Raw genomic sequence first — 19994 nt, 5'->3', positions numbered from 1 at the left:
GGCCAGCGATGCCTTCAGGGACTCCTCCGAAGCCCGTACACAAGGCTTTCAGCTGAGGAAGGAAGACTCTGCTTCGTTATAGATTTCATTTCAATGCACAATATATTGTTTTGGAAACAAGGAACAGTGCATGTCTGCAGTATCTTTGAATACTATCATTTTTATAACGATGCCAATAATAAAACTGATTAAATGTGACGCTTTTAAAGTGACATTATCAGAGCGACATGATTTAAAGAACCAAACTGTTTACTGAATACTTTAAAAACATAAGTTAAGTTTATAAAGTCTCGTTAGTGGATTGTCAAGAATTTCTTACGAAGGGATGAGGACATGAAGAAGAGGCTTTCATATTGAAGACACCGTGGTCCAGGTCCAGGTTCAGGTCACCTCAAAGCTTTCTGCCATATGGTACAAAAAAAGAGACAGTTTCCCAAGTCCCGACATAATTTCAAATGTGATGCTGGTACATCTGGTTTAATCAGGGGTACATTTGAAGTGGTATTCATCTTCCATGTGCAACATGTATAAGATTAATTCCTACTACGCTGTGAGACAATGCATAAAGAGAAAATGTTTAAATGTGTCTGATATCTGAATAATAAATAATAAAGTGTGTATGTGCAAAAATGATTTTAATATTCAACATAATATGTGTTGATGAGACTGTAAATGAAATGAGATTCACAATCTGTGCTCATGAAGGAGTTATAACAACTGAGAACAACAGGACTTGATGGTTTGATTTCACGCTCTTCATGTGTCCATATGTCAAAACCTCCACTGGGAAAACCCAGAACCCAGGACTCACTCTGTAAAGATAATGCATATCTGCAGTGTGAACATTCAAATACAGGCTAGTATTTTTTAAATCTCAAGCACTTTCATAAGGGAAATAGCAGTGGGGATTATTATGGGTTAACTTTGTGAGCTTTAAAGTTCTGACATTTTCGACGGTCCTGAATGCACCACAGAGATAAAAGAGTAGCCAGGAGGGACATGTTGGTGTTTTTCTTTGTAATAATTAAGTCGAGTTAATGACAAATGTGCTGAGTTGGATTGGTTTAGGTGATTTAACTCGGAAGGAGATGGTTGTGAGATTAAAGACCTCCTTTAACCATTTAGGAACCTCATCAAGAAAATATTTAATATTAAGCACTTTTCACACAAGTAGATCTTGTTGGGTACTTTACCTGAAGAGGCAGCATTAATAGAGTTTGAGTTCATAATTTGTGCCTTTTTTAAAATATTTTTAATGCATGGTTTGTAAAAAATTGCATATAAATGATGCCCCAAAGATCGGGTCTCTTTAAACATTAAGTAGTTTATTTTGCTGCGCTTATAAATCGTACTGTCTCTGGTACTGTGTCACCATACAGTCCACTGTTACACATATTCTAGGGGCCAGAGTCCAAATTATAAAACATTTTATAATTTTTTAATTCGTTATTCACAGTGAGTAGTTTAAGTGAAATAAGGGTCAAAAGTACACATAATTTCAAACAATTAAACACTGGCAACACCTTACTCTCAGAGTCCACAACGTCTTGGAAGATTCCTGTAAATGATTGTGTAACATGGCACTAATTATAGAGAAAACTGAGACAAAACCCTTTCAGTCAGGATCTAATTATATGAATTTGAGTAGCATTTTCTTGTAAGACCTCCATTTAAAGCCTAGTAAATACTAATTTCTCATTAACCTAAGTGGAAATTGTGATGAATTGCTTGCTTTATATTTCTGATAACATTTTATAATGTTCTGCAGACCTGCTGTGCCACAACTGAAAGACTCTCCAGGTTGCACAAGCAATTCATTGAAATCAATTAATTGGAAGTGCACCAACCAAGCACTGTCTAGACATTGTTTTTGCTCTTATTATACTAGAGTTTCACGTTATTTTCCACAGTGGTTCTTATCAAAGTAAGAGCACATTACAGCCACATTAAGGTAGTGCAATTCCAGTACATGTAAGACCTCAGCCTGCTGCTGTGTCAGTGCGGCTTTAATATTTACATGCAGCAAACATGTTGCTGTTGGTTTTCCTCATTCGCTCATCAATGTAAATACGAACCTCTGTCAGCTGTCAGACACCGTTTGTTCAGAGTCACTCATCAGGATCTCTGAGCTCATTGGAATTCCGGTTTCCAAAGTGACTCCACATCCAGGAGACCTGTGGTGGCATGCTCCTGACCCCACATTTCCCATGCAGCACTATTATTTTGAAATCCACACGTATAATAATAAAACAGTTCACCTCAGCTGCTGCTCAGCAGACTGTCAGCAGGCATTTCTTTGTTAAAAACAGTAATTTCCAAAAGGGTGGAACAACAAAAAGACTATGTTGGTATGGTTGACCACTGCCTGGGGCATAGAATATAAATAGAAAGACACACAATGCCTTTTTGAACTTGATTTTGAGATTTCCTTGTTTACTAATCATTTATAATATCCCAGTTTTGCCTAATCTTAGCTTAACTAGGCTGTAGTCAGGTTTAATTTAATAATTTATCCAAAATGTTTACCATCCGTGAGCATATTTTTCATGTCTGGGGCTCTTTGTGTGCCTATGTTTGATTTCCTCTCCCCGTTATTTGGTTTAAGTTGGCAGCACTTGGTTTGGAGGCACCTCAACAACAACAAAAGAAACTCCTGACAAGGCAGAGAGTGAGCTGAAGGGCAGGTAGAGGTCGGCACACAGAGACTCGCCCCTGAAAGCGTAGGGGATTTTTCTACCACTTGGAAAGTATTTGTGTAAAAAGACAAAGTGCTTACATAGAACAATCGAGAGTTTTCCAACTCATGAGAGCTAAGAAGCTGCATTTCATTGACAGTGTTTAGGTGCCTGCTGCTACCTTAACACTGAACTTGCAAACAGATTTGCAAACCAAAACACTCGGCACACACAAAAACACAAACATAACTGTGATGACACATGACTGAATATTGTGAAAGGTTTCAAAATACTGAGGCTGATGCCAGACCAGGTTAAAGTATCATTTATATCGTTTGATGTTTTTGTTCATTATTATTATTATTATTATTATTATTATTATTATTATTATTATTATTATTATTATTATTATTATTTCGATTTATATTAAAAATCATTCTGCAAGTTTTATATATAAGTATTTCATTATTTCAGCTGACAAACACAAGATTTATGTGGCCAGAAAATGCTTAAAGCTACACTATACGACTAGAAATATGCTCAGAGACTTATCTTACTGTCGAGAGATGCTGTTGATGCCTCATGTACAGTAAAGTCAGACTCACTGAACATCCTTGCAAAGCATCAGGTGGAACATATGAACAACAGAGCCCAGCCCTCCAACAGATGGAGGGCTGGGCAGAGCAGAGTGGAATGAGTTCTTGTCCTGTGTCGTTTCTATCTCTAGTCAGTTGTTTATTGTAGCTTTAACTAGATGACATAAATAAACAAGGAACAAAAACGAGGCTTAAAGCTGCTGCGCCACTAGGTGGCAGTACAACAACCTGTAAACACACTGACATGTTTACCTTTCAAGGAGCAGGTTAGAAAACAGCTGTCTAGTTGCACATCCAGCAGGCACAAAGCAACACTGCATCCCATTCAAGTTCTGTCTGTCTCCAGGAGTCACTCTTCCTTTAGCTCCGTTTTGGCCTCAACCACTTCCTGAGGGAAATTAGGAGGTGGTTGTAGTGTAATGTATCACATCTTTATTCATTTATATCTGGTTCACTCTGGCTTCTGTCTCTCTGTCTGTCTATCTATCCTCTTCCTTTTTCATTTCCTTCTTCTAGAGATGCTCAACAGTCATTTTATGTATTTTATTATATCAAAATAATTTGTAGTTATTTTTCTCCAAAGCATGCCAGGAACAGCAGATTGCTACGGGTTTCCGACTCAGGCAAACATTGTGGCATCATTGGGCTGATATTTGGATGCAACACATCAAGAAACCCGGTTTAATTTTACACTTTTAAGCTGAAGCACATTACATTTTACAGAGCACACTGTTTATATGAGGCACATGCCTGTCACTTCTCTCTTTGATCTTTGCAGAATAAATAACTCCAGCTGTGTGTGTGAAGCTGCTGAAAGACACAGGAGAAAGGAAATCATGCAAACACACAGAACAGGATTCAGGAGGAGGGTCTTATCTCTCCACCCACCCACCGCAAACACTGTGGGCCTTCTTGCTACACAGCAACAGCTATATGGACAGAAATGTGCACAATGTTGGCTGAGATATTCATGAGAGAATTCTACCTTTATAGGTGTAATATGCGTTTAAAGAATGGGAGTTGGTGCCAGAGTTTAACCTAAACCACCTACAAACAAAAAAGCTTCTGCAGTTCCTACAGTTGCATTTGAAAACTGTTCCACCTACAGGTGCTATAACTGCAGTGTTTGTTGTTGGATTAAGTTCTTTCTTTGGTGCAGATTATTTGCAGTGTCAACATCTTGAAGTGCTTGAAAATGTTTAATGACAAATCCTGTTTACGTATTTTAATAAAGGAAAATAACAAATGCTATTTATGCATCAATGCAATTACACCAGAAAAAAAGGAAAGGTGTTAAAACCCATATGTGTGTATGTGTTTTAGACTGTCAGTTAATTACTGAATCACTTTACACCTGCACTTGAATCTTTTGGAATAAGAAAAACTACTTTTCATAGATCTTTCGCTGTCCATTTAATGTGCATCTGCTGTGCAAGTCAATTTTTTCCAATTTGCCACAAAGGAAACCAGTAATTGAAATATAAATCTTTGAATCGTTATTTGTTGCAGCTTCATATTATGCAGAACAGTTTCATCGCAGTGAAGGAATTCTGAAGTAATTCACAGTAAATCCAACTGGTGTTTGTTTAACAATACCACAAAGCCTGCTTTGGCTTCAGGCCAAACAGACAGAACGAGAGGTAACAAGACAAATGAACACAGAAACTACATATGCTTTACTGGCTGCCTCTCTCTCTCCCTTCCTCTGTTGTTGCAATGGGGAACCAAGGCTTGCAGAGATTCAGGGATGACTCTGAGGGGGTTCGCTCTCGTACATATTGCATCAACATATATTGGCAGAGCAGCAAAACCCTCAAGTGGCAAAGAAACTCAGAGCACGCAATACTGTACACTGGGTGCACATTTCTGGCACTGTTCTCTCCCATTGTGTCTTATATAAATGTGGGGTGAAAAATGCAATGGCTCTGCTCCATACCGGAGCCTGTGACTTGTTTAACAGCCTGCAGGCCTGGCGGGGTTTCACCCTTCCTGTTCAAGCTTTCTAAATTTAAAAACTAAATTTATCACCTGAGGGAGATGGTGGACTCAGAGCCTAACCTTTAGACTCCAAACAAAAATCAGAGAACTAAAACCCTCCTATGCAAGTGAAGACTTTTGTCCTGTGCTGTTATTTCTGTTGTTTCATTCAGTCAAACGATCACTTCTATTATGAATGTAGATACATTTCAAATTTCTGCATAAATTGGTCATGACATGCGATCCGATCTTCACCCAAGAAGAAAATGTCAACAAACACAATATTTCTAAGTTGATAAAATGCAAGCAGTCATGCAACAGTTTTATAATAACTGGGTGAGCAACATTTGGCGGCAATAACCTCAAGTAAGCACTTCCTGAAGCTGTGAGTTAGACAGTTCCTTATAGAACTGCTTCAGCTTGTGATATTTTTAGGATGTTCTGCTCTCTTGAGGTCCAAAAGAAGCTTTAGTAAGTGAACCTTGACTTATAATTACAGTATTTTACTGTCAGGATGGACAAAGATGAAAAGAGGATTAAAGAAAATAATTTATCTTATTTCCATTTTATTTACAGTGATAGATTTTTAATGTTGAGTCACAAGATTTACAAAACCATGCAAGATTTATTCTGCACGTCTCTGTCTCCCTCTGGTGGAATTCAGGTGTCACCTTCCAGCTGACTAAGACATGAAAATAATCTGATGGTTTAGTGATTTATTTATAGTTGTGTGATTTATTTTATCACTAAATATCTTTGATATAACCTGAAATGTCAGCAATACATAAAAATGTAAAACACGATAAACTTGCAGGGGAATTTTACATTCAAACATTTGCTTGTACACTTTCATTGCATCAGATGATGATTTTTCACCAGACTCCACTGAACAAAAACAACAACACAAGCCAGGGAATAAATGTGGTTTGTCTGAACATGGCAGCGCATTAATATCAGTTCAATTTTGGGGGTAAATAATCAATTCCCAGCATTTAACTGACTTACTCTGATTTATCATGATGCGTTCATGCAAACTCTCTCCACCCTGAACATTTAATAAATATCCTCAGCTTTGAGATTAACACATCTCAGACCTGCTGTTATTTTGGTAGCAGTAGTGGAAAGCAGACAGGGGACATGAGTGATGACATATGGTGTGTAACAGAGGATCACACCCAGACCTTCGGCTTTCCACATAAACAAACTGTAGCCGAGTGAAGCCTCTTGTCTGCAGAACTTTGACCTCTTCCCACTTGCTGGTTGTGCTCTCTTGTGACACAGGATTAGCATTCGTGAACTTTGTTTATTCACACTGAATCACAGCGTCATGATGATTGCACATTCCTCTCTAGGGTGAGGAATCTCTTTGATCTTTCATCTGATCAAACTTTTCAACAACCCCACTGGATAAATGCTTGAATGCATTGAGAGTAAAAATGATCTTTCAGTCTTCCTTAAAGAAACAAGGATTTTGTTCAAGAATAACAGCAGGTTTAATTCCCCGACATCCTTCCCCAGATCAGAGCGGGAAGTCTGGAAACTTAAGTAGTCTTTGTGATCAAGAGCTCTGTTCTTCAATAAGACGACCGCCGCTGTTGGTCAGTCAGAAGCTGCTCTGTCAGTGGAATCCCTGCAAAAGCAGCTTAGTGGATTGGATTACACTGTAATTATTCAGTTTTAAGCTGTGGAACTAAGATGTATTCCCTGTTTACATGTTTTTTGGAGCCATAGTTTAACATGAATGATTCCTGTTTTCATTGCAGAGGTCTTTCTCTACACAGGCACAGGGATGAGGTCAGCTGTTATCACTGGGGCAGGAGCAGCACAAAGGCACTTTTAATCACTTTGATTGTCGTTGATTGAATTATTCACATGTTCAGTCATTTGAAATGAAAACAAATTTACTCACAGAGGTAAAAAAAAGTCACTACTCTTAATTTTGAAATAAAAATCTTGCACTTCTCCTCCGCTGCCTTCCACATAAACAGAAGCTGCCTTGTGACTTTACCAGCAGGAGGAAATGTATCTAAAGTATTTAAATTAAGGCATAAACCAGACAAAAAAACAGTAAACTATCTTTAAAATGTTCTTTAATTCTTGGTGTTGTCAGTTTTACCACATGATGGCAGCAGACATACATAGTTCCTCAGTGACTGGACAGTTTGTTTTTTTATTGTCTGAGCCACAGATGATGTCGTATGCCCAAATATGGTCCTGTGGGCATGAAAGGAAGCACTATTTAATGTCATGGTGACATCAGCTAAATTTAGAAGTTGACCTGTTTATGTGTCTGTGTGTAAAATGTCACGTTCCAGATCAGGGGACAGATGTATCATCTTTGTTGTCTATGAATGTTTCTCACTGTCTGTGAGCAACATTTCTGGGATGTAGAGTCACTGTCGTGAGAACAACTACAATTATGTTGGGGCGTTTTGCCTTAAATTGCTGTTTTCATTCAGTCTCTGCAGTGAGACTGAACCATTCCTTATTGTGCTGAGGTCATCTGGAGCGAATTGAAGGCCTCAAATTATTAAAGTCCACATCTTAAATGCTACATTTACATAAACACTGGGTATAATTTAATGTAATTCACAAAGTGACAGTTCAAATATAAAAAGTCATGAAGAGAATGTATAAGATAACAGAACACATTGTGCAGCTCGTATGTAACTGGTGTGTAATAATGTAATAATAATAATATTAATACACAGACAGACCAGCAGCTTTGTTGCGTTTTGCATTTCATGTAGTCTGTCTGTGTGACTCGGTGTTAGACACAATAGATGCTGGTAGGTTGCATCATCAGCTAATTGTGACCCAGGAGATAACCTTCTCTGGCAGGCAAGTGAGAGGGGCAACCACATGTGTGTGTGTGTGTGTGTGTGTGTGTGTGTGTGTGTGTGTGTGTGTGTGTGTGTGTGTGTGTGTGTGTGTGTGTGTGTGTGTGTGTGTGTGACCACTGCCTCTGCTGCTGCTGATTCTGCCGCTGCTGCAATCACCTGCAATCCTTTCAACGCCTCGCCACTCCTGCCAGTTGCCTGGAGACGGGGTCGCCTAAGCCACAGAGCTAATGATACTGGGAGAGGATGAGGAGGAGAGGGATGGAGACAAGGATGCAAAGAGAGAGGAGTGGGTTCAAAACAAAAGAAAGGAAGGAAAGAAGAGATGGAGCAGCAATAGAGGAGAGGGCGGTGCATTCACCTTGTATTGTTACAGGTTCTGATTCCGACTTGCTGAAGTGCCCTTGAGCAGGACCCCAGACCCCCAAGCAGCTCGCTCCCTGTGAACCAGGGGGAAACACCAGCTCAATGCACTTGTTGTGTTTTCACAACAGGCGGCTCAGACACAGTGATTCCAGGCGTTGGGAGGTGAGTTGGTCAAACACAGCCTGCCCCCCACTCCCCCACCCCTCCTCTGTCTGCACACACAACAACACATGTTGGAAAAAGGAAGTAAACACATTTATTCAGCATGTTGTTTTCCATTTTTGTGCACTGGCTTAATTTTTATATTTGCATGCTCCACTACCACACTGTGGCTCCAAAAGTGTCTTGCTTCAAAACAGAGCAGAGATTTTCCTCTGCTGTAAAAAAATAAGCAACAGGCACGAGTGGTTGCACCCAGACCCACCATGATGTGATGCATATGTGTATTCATACGTAAACAAACTGAATTAGTGACATATTTTGTCGTCTTTTAGTTATTTTGGTACAATTTCGAACCACTAACTTCACCAAAGACTCTTCATATTTCTGTGTGTAGCAGAAGCAGGAGACCATATTACATGCACAACACGCAGGAGGGAGGGCGGAGGGGGCAACTACAGCAGAAGACCCACCGCTGGGTTGACAAAGCAACAGTGTCAGCGATTGCTCACCTTTGCACCATGTTCTGAGTGTGGGGAGGGGCTGGAGAGAACAGCGGAGACCTGCTAATTGATTTCATTCCTCTGGAAAGTCATTTCATCATACTTGGTGTTTTTAACCCTTGTCTTACGACAGCCTTACAGCACTCGGTCTGCACAGAGACTCACAGCCCTCTGGGAAATTATAAGCCTCTGAGTGTGTGTGTGTGTGTGTGTGTGTGTGTGTAGACTGAGAGACTTGGTACATGAGATGTAAGTGAAGATGGATTCCTAATGCATTATGCAGACATCGTTTGGATGGATGAACATGCTGCACACATTCAGCTGGATCTTTAATATTTAAACTAGAAGCAGCAAAAACATATAACCAGAGACCGAATCCAAGGGTGCTTGTAGATTTGCTGATCAAAGACATTTTTAAACAGATGTTAACATACGAGGGTTGTAAAGCATCAATTATTACATCTCAAGGCCTTGAATAAAGTTTTTTCTTTTCTTTTTTAGAAAAGATTTCAGACATTTACAGATTTTTTGACCTGCATGTTAAAAATGTACTTGGCTTAAAGGGAAGGTCCATTTTTTTAACTGGACCATTAATAGTTAATGCACATGTTGTGAGAATACAAAACATTAAATCTCCTTGGTAAAAAAAAACAAAACAAAACATTTCATTTTAAATAAAACATTAGTATATGTTTAGGTGTCGTATATTAATGCTTCTACTTTTTCAAAATACACCCTAGATACATTCAGACCAATTACCACATCAGTGCCTTATGGAACAACAGTGCTGTACAGTGTTTATACAGCTCAAACATCCTACCTAATGATAGAGTTACATGTGGGGACTCTGGCTACAGGTATACTGGAAACCTTACACCTGGACTGGGCACACTGGGAGACAGGTTGAACTGGTTTGTGTGATTTTTAAGGTTTTAATAAGGTGGGTGAGACACTGTTGTGGAAGCCTAAACACACACTGTATCTGTCACGTAGACTTCACAATGTCATCTTTAAAACATTTCACCTTTTTTAGACTTTCATAAAGTCATCTCTACAAAAGACCAATCAGACTGAAGCCACACACACATATTTATCCTGTACCTAAACACACCCACTGAGACATTTGACTTAGTGTGGGTGTTGTTTGCATATTTCTGGGACATTACGTTCTGTCTCCCTTCATGTTTTTGCTCAAAGGAGGAACTGGCAGTTGGTCACATAGCGCTGATGTTCATACACAAGACAGACTTAAGAGGAAGTGATACGGCCAGACTAAACATATTTTGCTGCTTTTGGTTCTCCTCTAGCTAAGTAAAATAAATCTATTTTCCAACAGCCAGGCTGTGACACCTGCAAAAAACAAAACAATGGTACAGCGTAACAAATTTTATTGAATGTACAAAGCACCTAATAACAAATTTGCTACAGATTTTTTTTTTTTTTTTACATTTTCAGCTACGTGATGTTACCATGAGAAGCTGAGTGAGTCACATGGACAAAGTGTTTGAATCCTTTTGTAGTAAATAGATTAATAAATACATCCATCTTCACACTTAGTGCTAAAAAGCTGCTATTATGTGTCATATAAGAAAATACAAGACAAAAAACTTCAATATCGAGAATTGCACCAGAACATGATATGTATCCAACATGCCAAAATAAAACTTTTCAAAACACTTTGTACTGTAAAGCTCTGCTTTTAATGATACCATCATCATCATCTACTTTTTACTTCTAGAGTCACCACTGTGATTTTTTCACACATATAAAAACACATAAAAACACTTAAAACCAACTGTAAAAAATAAATGCAGTAAACTGAAGCTCCATAGGGCATAAATAAGTTACATTACTAGGTCAGTGTGTAAGGCATACAAAAACAACATTCCATAACTTACTGCTGAGGTTAACATGAGAAAGTGTCAGTCAGTGCAACAGTCACACTATGTATAAAACCCTTTGAGGTACAAGGTTGTTCAACTTGACACCGAACATTGAAGGTGGCCTAAAATCAAATTCCCAATTGGCCCAAATCAAAATCACTGTTGCATTGCAACCAATCACAAGTTCTCATCCAAAAAGGAAATAAACATTCAGTGTTCAGGACTTCTATTTATTTCAAGGCACCATCCAAGTACGCCCGGATCCTCTCTCTGTGGGGCTGGGTGAAGCAGTGGCCGATGACCCGCTCTGTTTCCCGGACCCGCTTCTGGAAGCGATCGCGGTCTCGTGCCATCTCCTCCCAGTGTCCTTTACGAGATGCCTGTCGAGCAAATGGCCAAGTCCTCATAACGTGGACTTCAACAACCGGAGAAAACCGCACCTGAAATCCAGAAGAAAGGGTTTGTTAAAACCATGCTAATGGTGACATGAACTTTAAGTGTGATTTACCTATTAATAAACTATTAATTAGTTTCTAGTGAAAATAGATATTTTAATGTAGAGTATGAGTATGAGTCACTAAAATAGTGGTTAGTACAGATCAGAGCTAAGTCTGAAGTGGGTCAAAATCTATCTAATCCGAAAATACCCACAGTTCTTAGACAGCTATGTAGGCGGTGACTCCGTCTCCTGCCTCAGGGTGTATTTTTTGTGTCTGATGTAACTGGGTCTTAATTGACACGAACTTCAATTGACTTTGCAACACTGCTGCAACTTCATTCAGTCCATGTGGAGGTCGAATTCTCTGCTGACTTGGAGTCACATGAGCCGCTTAGTCATAACAACCCAGAGCGTTGCTAAACGACAGCAAACAACAGCTCAGCTTAGCACACTGTGCAGTACAGCGTGTCAGCTGAGACACGAATGAACCCTTATCTCAGACATTCAGACCCAAAGACTCAGCAAGAGCCAGCAGAAGACACTCCCTTGTGATATTAGTGTAATAACTCTGTATGTACTGAAATAGTTGGAACAGTAACATTTTTAACCATTTTTTTTCTCTACTGTCTCAAAATTGACTAGTATGGTGGTTTAAATTAAAAATGATTAGATACTGACCTTTTTCTGAGTGGTGCTGGCCTGATTGTCCTTCTTCTCCTCTGGCCATGACTGAGGTTTTTGTCCAGGTCTTTTCCATGGCACCAGTGTCTTGTCTGGATGGGAGCGATGCTTTAATCGTCTCTCTGGAAGGGAAGGCTTGGTGATGCTGGATTTTCTTGGCGTCTTGTTCTCCTCCTTTTTGGGAGGATTTTGTGTTTGGTGGACAACAGGCCCTTCGCTGGACTGGAGTGTTGTTGCTGGGGAACTCTGGAGACGGGCTTGAAAGTTGAGAGGGTGGTAAGGGTCGTCTTTCTGGCAGAGAGATTTCCACAGCTGCTCTTCTTCGTCATCTTCAGACGAAGGAGGAAAGCTGCTCTCCTTCTCCTCAGTGTCAGTGTCTGACTTGGGTGGGGGTGCAGGAAGTGAGGCCTGTTGTTTAGTGATTGTGGCAGTTTGGGTGGTGGTTTGAGGATATATGGTACTGACTGTGCATGCAGTGAAGCACATGGGATTGTAGGGATCTTCAGGACTGCTGAAGAACTCCCAAAGCCTCTCACTCTCCTCCTTGTCAATGTCAGGGCTCGAACCATCTGAACTGGCCCAGCTGCTCCAACTGCTCTCGCTGTCAGACCGACTGACCCAGATGTTCAGGCCTCGAGGGCCCAACATCTCCTCACTGGCCTTGTTCACTGACATAAAATCAGAATCACTATTGTCCTTCACATCACTTTTACTTTTCCCCATGTCTGTGTTTGTTGAAATACAAGCAGAGAAGAAGAAGGGGTTGTAAGGATCGCTAGATTTTGACAGAGACTCCCAAAGCGCCTTACTCTCTTCACTGTCAAATTCTACGTTCTGATCTTCCTCGCTACTCCAGTGACAGCTTTTCTCCTCTTCTGAAGTGTCCTGTTTGAAATTTTTCTTCTTCGAAATATCCTGTTTGAAGATTTTCTCGCTGCTTTTATTACAAACATCGTTTGAGCCAGAGCTATCGCTGCTTGACACAAATATGTTCCAGTCGCCAGGGAAGCCCATTTTCCAGGTAGATTGGTGCCCAAGAAAGATTCCTTCTTCTTTACCAGCTGTTCTGGACACAAAGTCGTCCACTAGTCCGCAGCACAGGTCGTCTGCTTGCAGACTGGACAGCAGGGCCTCAGCAGTGGATTGGCCGTTGAAGGGGTCGCCAACATCAGCACAGAAGTTAGAGAGGGGATTCGAACCACCGACCATGACTCCGTTCTCTCCGTCAAACAACGAGGAAAACAGGAAGGACTCAGTTGGGTTGGCTGCAGTGGTCATGTGCTGGATGTGCTGACCCGTCTCATCTGTGATTCTTACATGAACCTCAAATCTAAACATCTGGAAAACTAAAAGGAAAAAAGAACAGTGAAGATGTGAGTGTACTGAAATCCTGTAAATCTGTAAACTGAAATGTTTATGACAGAGGTATTGTGATCTTTGTGACATGAACATTTACTGAGTATCAGAGACAAGTTTAATTCAGCAGTAAAACCTTTATAATACTGGTTTTGTGGTACAATATAATTACGACCCATTTAACTTATTCCTAAGACGTCAATAAAAAAACTACGTCTCTTTGTGTTCACATTATTAGTAATAATTAGTAGTTAAACCCATTTTTCTAATTTAATTTTCAGGTGGTGTCTTCAATCATTTTAAACACTGGATTAATCGAAATGAAAACTGGTTTTGCATGTTTAGTTCTGTTTAGCAGAATTTATAAAATAACAATCCCTATGGAGTACCACAAGACCTTTAATACGAGCTTGTTAATATATAATATATAATATATTGTGAATTTGCATGATGTCGTTAGTTTGTTGTAACGAAACTAAAAATGATCAACACACAGTGAAACTACTAATACTGGACTTTCAAGTTAGAGCTAATGAGCTAATGTTAGCTTTAAGCAGATAGATAGCTAATAGGCTTTAACTTTAACTAGAAAAAAATAATAAGCTTTAACTAGAAAGTCAAGTATAGTAATAACACTTTATTTAAATAGTTATTTACAGTAAACACACAACACAGCGGTTCCACTTTAACACTAATGGCGACTTTTGATGCGACTTTGCTCCTACCTGACACGAAGGTGTAGTAAATGACCTGCACCAGCAGCCGAAGCTGTTCCCACAGGACGGTGAGCATCTGTCTGGTCCAGGGCAGAAGCGCCATCCCTCCGCTGCCGAACCTCTCCATCGCCGTCCGTTCGGAACCGTTCTCCGCGCCAACGGTCGTAGCCATTTTCCCCTGCTTCCTCTCGGGTGGTGTCGTCGAGGTTACAAAGAAAGGAAAAAACCCTCACGTATTCTGGTATTCCTCGTCGAAAACCAACAGATGTCGCGTGTTCGTCGGTGACAGATGTGCGTCGATGTGCTGTCGCTTCATTTTCCGGCAGGTTTGTGCCATTTTCCCGAACTCCTCCGTCAAATGTTCTGTCTTTTCTCCATGGTTCTCGCTCGTGTTGTCGTCGTCGTCGTAGCGGAGGCGAATGTCTCCCGGATGGCGACACGGGCCCTTAAAATAAACAAGCGGACGTCACGCCGCGCGGTGACTGGACACTGCAGCTGCCACTCGCGACGAACGTCCCTCAAACCCCGCCCCCCGCCGCCTTACGTAACGTATGACGCATGGAAAGTGCCCGTAATTTCGTCGGCTACCTGGAAAACCCAGGTAACCTGCTTCTGTTTATCAAGTGAAAATAAGAGTATTAAAAGCGAAACTGGGGTGAGGTGGAGAAATTATCAAGAAAACTCCAAGAAAATATACAGAAAAAAACTGTATTACAACTTACTGTACACATTAGGTGAATAAGTGCTGAGATTCTTTAATTCAAAGTAGCAGTATCGGTTTTAAATTAATTAAGTCATTGTTATTATCACTATTATTTAACCTACCTAATATGTAATTAGTAATAATATTTTATACCTATACAGCATATACCATATCCTGCACCTTGTGTTTGACTGTTATTTATTATTCTATTATTACTGTTTACTCTGTGTATTCACTCCCATTGCTGTCCTTATTATGTGTACTATGTAAACAATATTGGCACAGTTTCCTTCAGAATGAATAAAGTGGACTACATGACATTATCTACAGAACATACTGCAATCATATAAGTAAACCTAGTCGTTATGCAGTTCAATATCCCCATGACTGATATGACGCTATAGTTACTGACACATAAAAAGGTAAAGGTCACTGTATAAGGCAAAAAAACAAACAAACAACAAAAAAAAGCCCCACCAAGCATCTCCCACTAAGACCACCATGATAGACATGATGCAGCTTTCAAGTTTGAGTGTGATAAGGATGTTCTTGTCACTTAGGTGAAAGTAACTAAGTATATTTACTCAAGTAACAATTTGAGTTTACATTTACCTTTAGTTATTTGGCAGACACTTTTATCCAAAGAGACTTACAAGTGAGGTAAAAGGAAAAGAAGCCAAAGAGAAGAACTTTAATGTAAAGTGCTCTAGGAAGAGCTTTTTCAGTTTCATGGGGTAAAAGTGCAAGATTTTTATATTTTGTATGTGCAGGTAAAGACTGAAGTGCAGAGAAAAGTTTTGAAAGAGTTCTGTTTTCAGCAGGTTTTGAAAATGGAGTATGAGGCAGCTCAGCGTGCGGAGGTGAGTAGGTCGTCCCACCACCTTGGGACCACAAAGCTGAAAGGTTCTGCCTGGGAACTTTTATGGTGTGGGTGAAGAAACCACCAGACGTTGATCGCTGGCAGAGCGCAGTGAGGGAGAGAGAGAGAGATTGTTAACCAGGATGAGGAAGTGCTGCTGCATTTTGGACCACCGGTAGGAATTTGATGGTGCAGCTGGTAACCCTGTCACAAAGACATTGCAGTAGTCAATCTGAGATATGACCAGAGCCTGCACCGTGAGTTGTGTTTTATAGTCAGAAACGTAGGGTCTCACCTTTCTGATGTTGTAACGGGCAAATCAGCATGCATTCCAACTTCAGTCTTGGAGAAGTTGAGCTGAACATGCCTCTCTCTCTCATCCAGGCAGCGATGTCGGCGAGGCATGCTGAGATGTGTAATGAGACAGTGGAGTCATCCGCTGTTCACTAGGAGCTCGGGTATTTCGAATTCCTTATTTTTACTCTACTACAAATCGGAGGATATTTTAGTATTTTAGATGGGATACAGAAGGCCACAGGTCTGCATCCCACCCCACCAGGTGTGGTACAGCCCAGCTACCAAAGTCGACCGTGGTGCTGGTCCAAAGCCCAGATAAAAATAGGAGGGTTGCAGCATGAAGGGCGTACTTTTACTTGAAAAAAAATTAAACAAGTGAATCTACTTGTAGTTAAGTATTTAGTATGTAGTCAAGTACTTTTGAATATCAAGTTTGTGTACTTTATACACTCCTGCCAATAATGATCACAGCATCAGAAGGGTTGTGGTCTTTTATATTGTGATGTTTTTTACTTTTATATGTAACTTAGTTCTGAACTACAGGCAAAATGTTACTCAACTTTAACACCGAGGATTCCATAAGAAACCACAAATTTAAACCAACTTTGTATTGTATTTTACAAATCTATCATGTTTGATATGCAGAATCTCAATATTAAAACAATCTGAAAACTGTTGAATGTGGTGGAGTATTTTACTACTGATATACAGGGAAGCACAGTACTTATGTGAAGTATTTTGGTAAATGTACTTTGAATTACATGCCAAACCCTGGACCCAAACCCACGATTTTGTCACTACATTATTATTTGATACCAAATGGAACATGTGTTAAAGAAAATAAAAACAGAACAATTTCCAATTTAAACTGTTTTATTAATCCAAAAAGTGTAGTTTATGCCACCAGAGCAGAAGCTGTAGAGGACTCACTGTAAAAGGAAAGAATACAAAGTCAGAGGTAGAACTGAAAATACAAGTGTGAGTGAACAACAGTAAAAAAAATTAACATTGTTATAGGTGCAGTAAGATTTAATTACTACACTAATTACTGCTGTATATAACTTCTTAAATTTGGCCAGTTCATCGTTAGCATCCACTCTAGGTGTTTCAGTGTTTCTGAACTATTGTAAAATCGAAATCTGAAAGAGGTAGTCCTATACCTAACATGTAAACATATTTATAACAGAATAACTACCAAAACATTTAACTGTGTGAAGGGGACTGGCAGAATTGGCACAAAGAAGCCAGTCTGCTAATTTACCTCCAATATTTTTCTAGCACAACAGAAATATCACTACTCTCAATAAGTGGAAGAGCAGGACAATGAATTGTGCTTTAAAAAGAAACCCGCAATATAACCCATGTGTATAGTTTACAATTTATGACAAACTATTTAACAGCAAATTAGAATTGTGGATTTCAAAGAACGAGCTTCCAACATATCTCATCTCCATAAAATTCCTGCCAAACAGAAAACCAAAACTTGGCTCATCTGTAATTTTCTTTTCTTGAAGTTCCCACAGATAAACAAATACTTACTACTTCCAGTTGGGGGCCAGTACTCTCTTGGTCTTGTAGTAACGGGCCAACCTGTGGATCCTGCTCTCAATGAGAATCAGGCGGAACTTGGCATCCTTGTCCTGTAAACAGTAAGAAAAGGTTATGAGTATAATGTGAATTACTGAATTTGTGTATCTAGCCAGTTCAATAACAGTCTATGGTAAAGGTACATTCATGATTGCTGTCAAACTTTTAATAAGATACTACTGAAGTATAATTGTCTACTCAATCTTAAACTCAAAGCTTCATCAATTATCAACATTACGTTGAGCTTGGAGATGGACTTGGAAATTTACATACAAACAGTTCAGAGGGTACTACACCAGACTCAGCTAAATTAAAATCCACCCATTAACGTGCACCACAATGTATTCTGATACCTTTCTGTTTCTCTCCAGGTGCTTCCTGACGGCTACAGCCTTCTTGATCAGGTGGTACAGATCCTCAGGCAGGTCAGGGGCCAGACCCTTAGACTTGAGGATCCTCAGGATCTTGTTGCCAGTGACAAAACGTACCTGGGCCACACCATGGGAGTCCCTCAGAATCACACCTAATGAAGAGAAGACAAACTGGCTTAAAACTTACAACTAACACTGTATGTTACTCACAAACTTAGTTTATATTTGTAACATCAGCTTCATTATGATAATTCACTTCAGATACAAATACAAACAGCTGAAATCTGACATTCAAATAATGAGTTTATCAAACCCAAATAACGAACTATGTCCAGTCTATTTGCCCTGTACTAAATTAAAATGTGTAAATTTATACAAAAAGAATTCAACCTAAGTTTTATATCTAACATTTTTACTCGGCTGATGTTGAGAATGTTTTTGCAAAGTGAAAGAACAAGAACAGAGGAAAAAAATATGTATTTTGAGAAGTCAAACATGTAGTTTTGTCCAAACATTTTTTTCTTTACTGTGTGCCACTTTGATTTGACAGGACAAAATTACAACATAAAAATCATTAATATCACTTTGCACATGAAGACAAGGAACTAAAGCCTATTTATGGTATGGACAGTAAGTTGAGATATCCTAAGTCATGTATACGCCTAACTTGTGAATTGTAAGACTTATGTACATGCTATTATGTTCAGTGTTGTCAATACTTTGAAGTCATTTTATCATTATCTTTGAACATATCACAGCTTTGAACAGATTCTTAACCAACAGAGTTAATTAATAGTTACGAAAGAACCTGTTTTCTATAAATTAAATTATAAATGGATTTAACACAACCTATAAATCCTTAATTTTCCTGACTATATAATTTTACACTTGATCGTTATAGATGTCAAATTGCTTAGGATGTCTGCATTAATGTATAACTTTAAGCAGTTACTTTGTGTGTGTTACACAAATACACGATGCACAAATCATACAGTAGTTAAAACACATGATGGCTTACACGAGTGAAAACTTACCAATCTGAGAGGGGGTCAGACCCTTTTTGGCCAGCTTGAAAATCTGCTCTTTGACATCATCGGATGTGAGCTTCAGCCACTACAAACAGCAGAATTTATTATTAATCATTACATTAGCTCATGTGTTTGCTACCGACAATGACAAGATTGAAACAAAGCGTAATGTCTGTAACTCATACTCACAGTGGGAACACTGCGCCTGTAAGGCAGAGCTGACTGGGACAAGCCCTTTCTGTTTAAAAAGAAAATATAGAGCTAGTTAAGACAATTGGTCGTTTGACAGAAACGTGGGTGCCAACATTACATGTACAAAAGCAACAAAGAACAGTTTCTGGCTTCTGCGATCATGTATTAAACGTTGATGGGCCGGCTAATGCTAGCTTCAAACTTGTGCTAGGGCTGCGAAATTGGAAAATGGATGTCAAATCTTTTATACAGTTGTCCTATTTAATCATCAAGAAAGAAAAGTGCTGCATTTGTGGTGCTGATGTGGACCGTTTCACTGTCTAACCTGTAAATTAGAGTCAAACAGCAAAACCGTGGTGAGCTAGTAGCTCATGCTAGCTAACCGGAGATGGATGTCGATTTGAGGGTGGAAGCATTTAAGTCATTTTGATGCTTCATGGCAGAATCTAACAGCTCAATTTGGTCCTCATGCCTTCCTAACAGTTTTACAAGGTGTATTCCGTCACAAAAACAGATCCTTTCGGGCAAATTTTGAGTTTTAAATGATAAAAAGAGAGCTCACCCGGGAGCGTGCATGCGACCCATGATGGCGGTAGAGGAAGAGAGGCCGCACACGCGACAGGGAATGGTATTCTGCGCCTGCGTCGGAAATGACGCAATTACGCTGAACGGCGCTTGATGGACGCAGAGACTCGTGAGTTCATGAACGATAATAAAAATGATTATTTTAGTTTTATTTGATTATGTATTTATTCACGTGTGTACA

The 19994-nt window shown here is 39.5% G+C and overlaps 2 protein-coding genes and 1 non-coding gene across 3 annotated transcripts; all 3 read right to left on the bottom strand.

The window, feature by feature from the left end:
• Positions 1-10487: 10487 nt before the first annotated feature.
• On the bottom strand, positions 10488-14599 carry ppp1r15b (protein phosphatase 1, regulatory subunit 15B). Its single transcript, XM_026366254.1, has 3 exons — positions 14201-14599; positions 12117-13465; positions 10488-11439 (listed from the first exon to the last, which is right to left on the bottom strand). The coding sequence occupies exons 1-3, from the start codon at positions 14361-14363 to the stop codon at positions 11230-11232; spliced, it is 1722 nt and encodes a 573-aa protein (XP_026222039.1). The 5' UTR covers positions 14364-14599; the 3' UTR covers positions 10488-11229.
• Positions 14600-16905: 2306 nt separating this feature from the next.
• Positions 16906-19861, bottom strand: rps13 (ribosomal protein S13). Its single transcript, XM_026364551.1, has 6 exons — positions 19791-19861; positions 19226-19274; positions 19043-19121; positions 17991-18160; positions 17590-17690; positions 16906-16979 (listed from the first exon to the last, which is right to left on the bottom strand). The coding sequence occupies exons 1-6, from the start codon at positions 19811-19813 to the stop codon at positions 16946-16948; spliced, it is 456 nt and encodes a 151-aa protein (XP_026220336.1). The 5' UTR covers positions 19814-19861; the 3' UTR covers positions 16906-16945.
• Positions 17256-17386, bottom strand: LOC113166545. Its single transcript, XR_003299211.1, has one exon. It is a non-coding gene; the product is annotated as a small nucleolar RNA SNORA19 (small nucleolar RNA).
• Positions 19862-19994: the final 133 nt, after the last annotated feature.

This window comes from Anabas testudineus, chromosome 6 (genome assembly GCF_900324465.2).
Source record: "Anabas testudineus chromosome 6, fAnaTes1.2, whole genome shotgun sequence".
Classification (NCBI taxonomy): Eukaryota; Metazoa; Chordata; class Actinopteri; order Anabantiformes; family Anabantidae; genus Anabas; species Anabas testudineus.
Note: the sequence above shows the minus strand (reverse complement) of the source record. Positions and strands in the feature narration are given on the sequence as shown.

Excerpts from the sequence above, each read along its gene's own strand:
- ppp1r15b (XM_026366254.1), bottom strand. The coding sequence starts at position 14,363 with ATGGCTACGACCGTTGGCGCGGAGAACGGTTCCGAACGGACGGCGATG. Across the intron at positions 13,466-14,200 it reads TTACTACACCTTCGTGTCAG|TTTTCCAGATGTTTAGATTT; the intron begins GTAGGAGCAAAG and ends TTTTCCTTTTAG. Across the intron at positions 11,440-12,116 it reads CCAGCACCACTCAGAAAAAG|GTGCGGTTTTCTCCGGTTGT; the intron begins GTCAGTATCTAA and ends TCTGGATTTCAG.
- rps13 (XM_026364551.1), bottom strand. The coding sequence starts at position 19,813 with ATGGGTCGCATGCACGCTCCCGG. Across the intron at positions 19,275-19,790 it reads GGTCGCATGCACGCTCCCGG|AAAGGGCTTGTCCCAGTCAG; the intron begins GTGAGCTCTCTT and ends CTTTTTAAACAG. Across the intron at positions 16,980-17,589 it reads CTGGCCCCCAACTGGAAGTA|TGAGTCCTCTACAGCTTCTG; the intron begins GTAAGTATTTGT and ends TTCCTTTTACAG.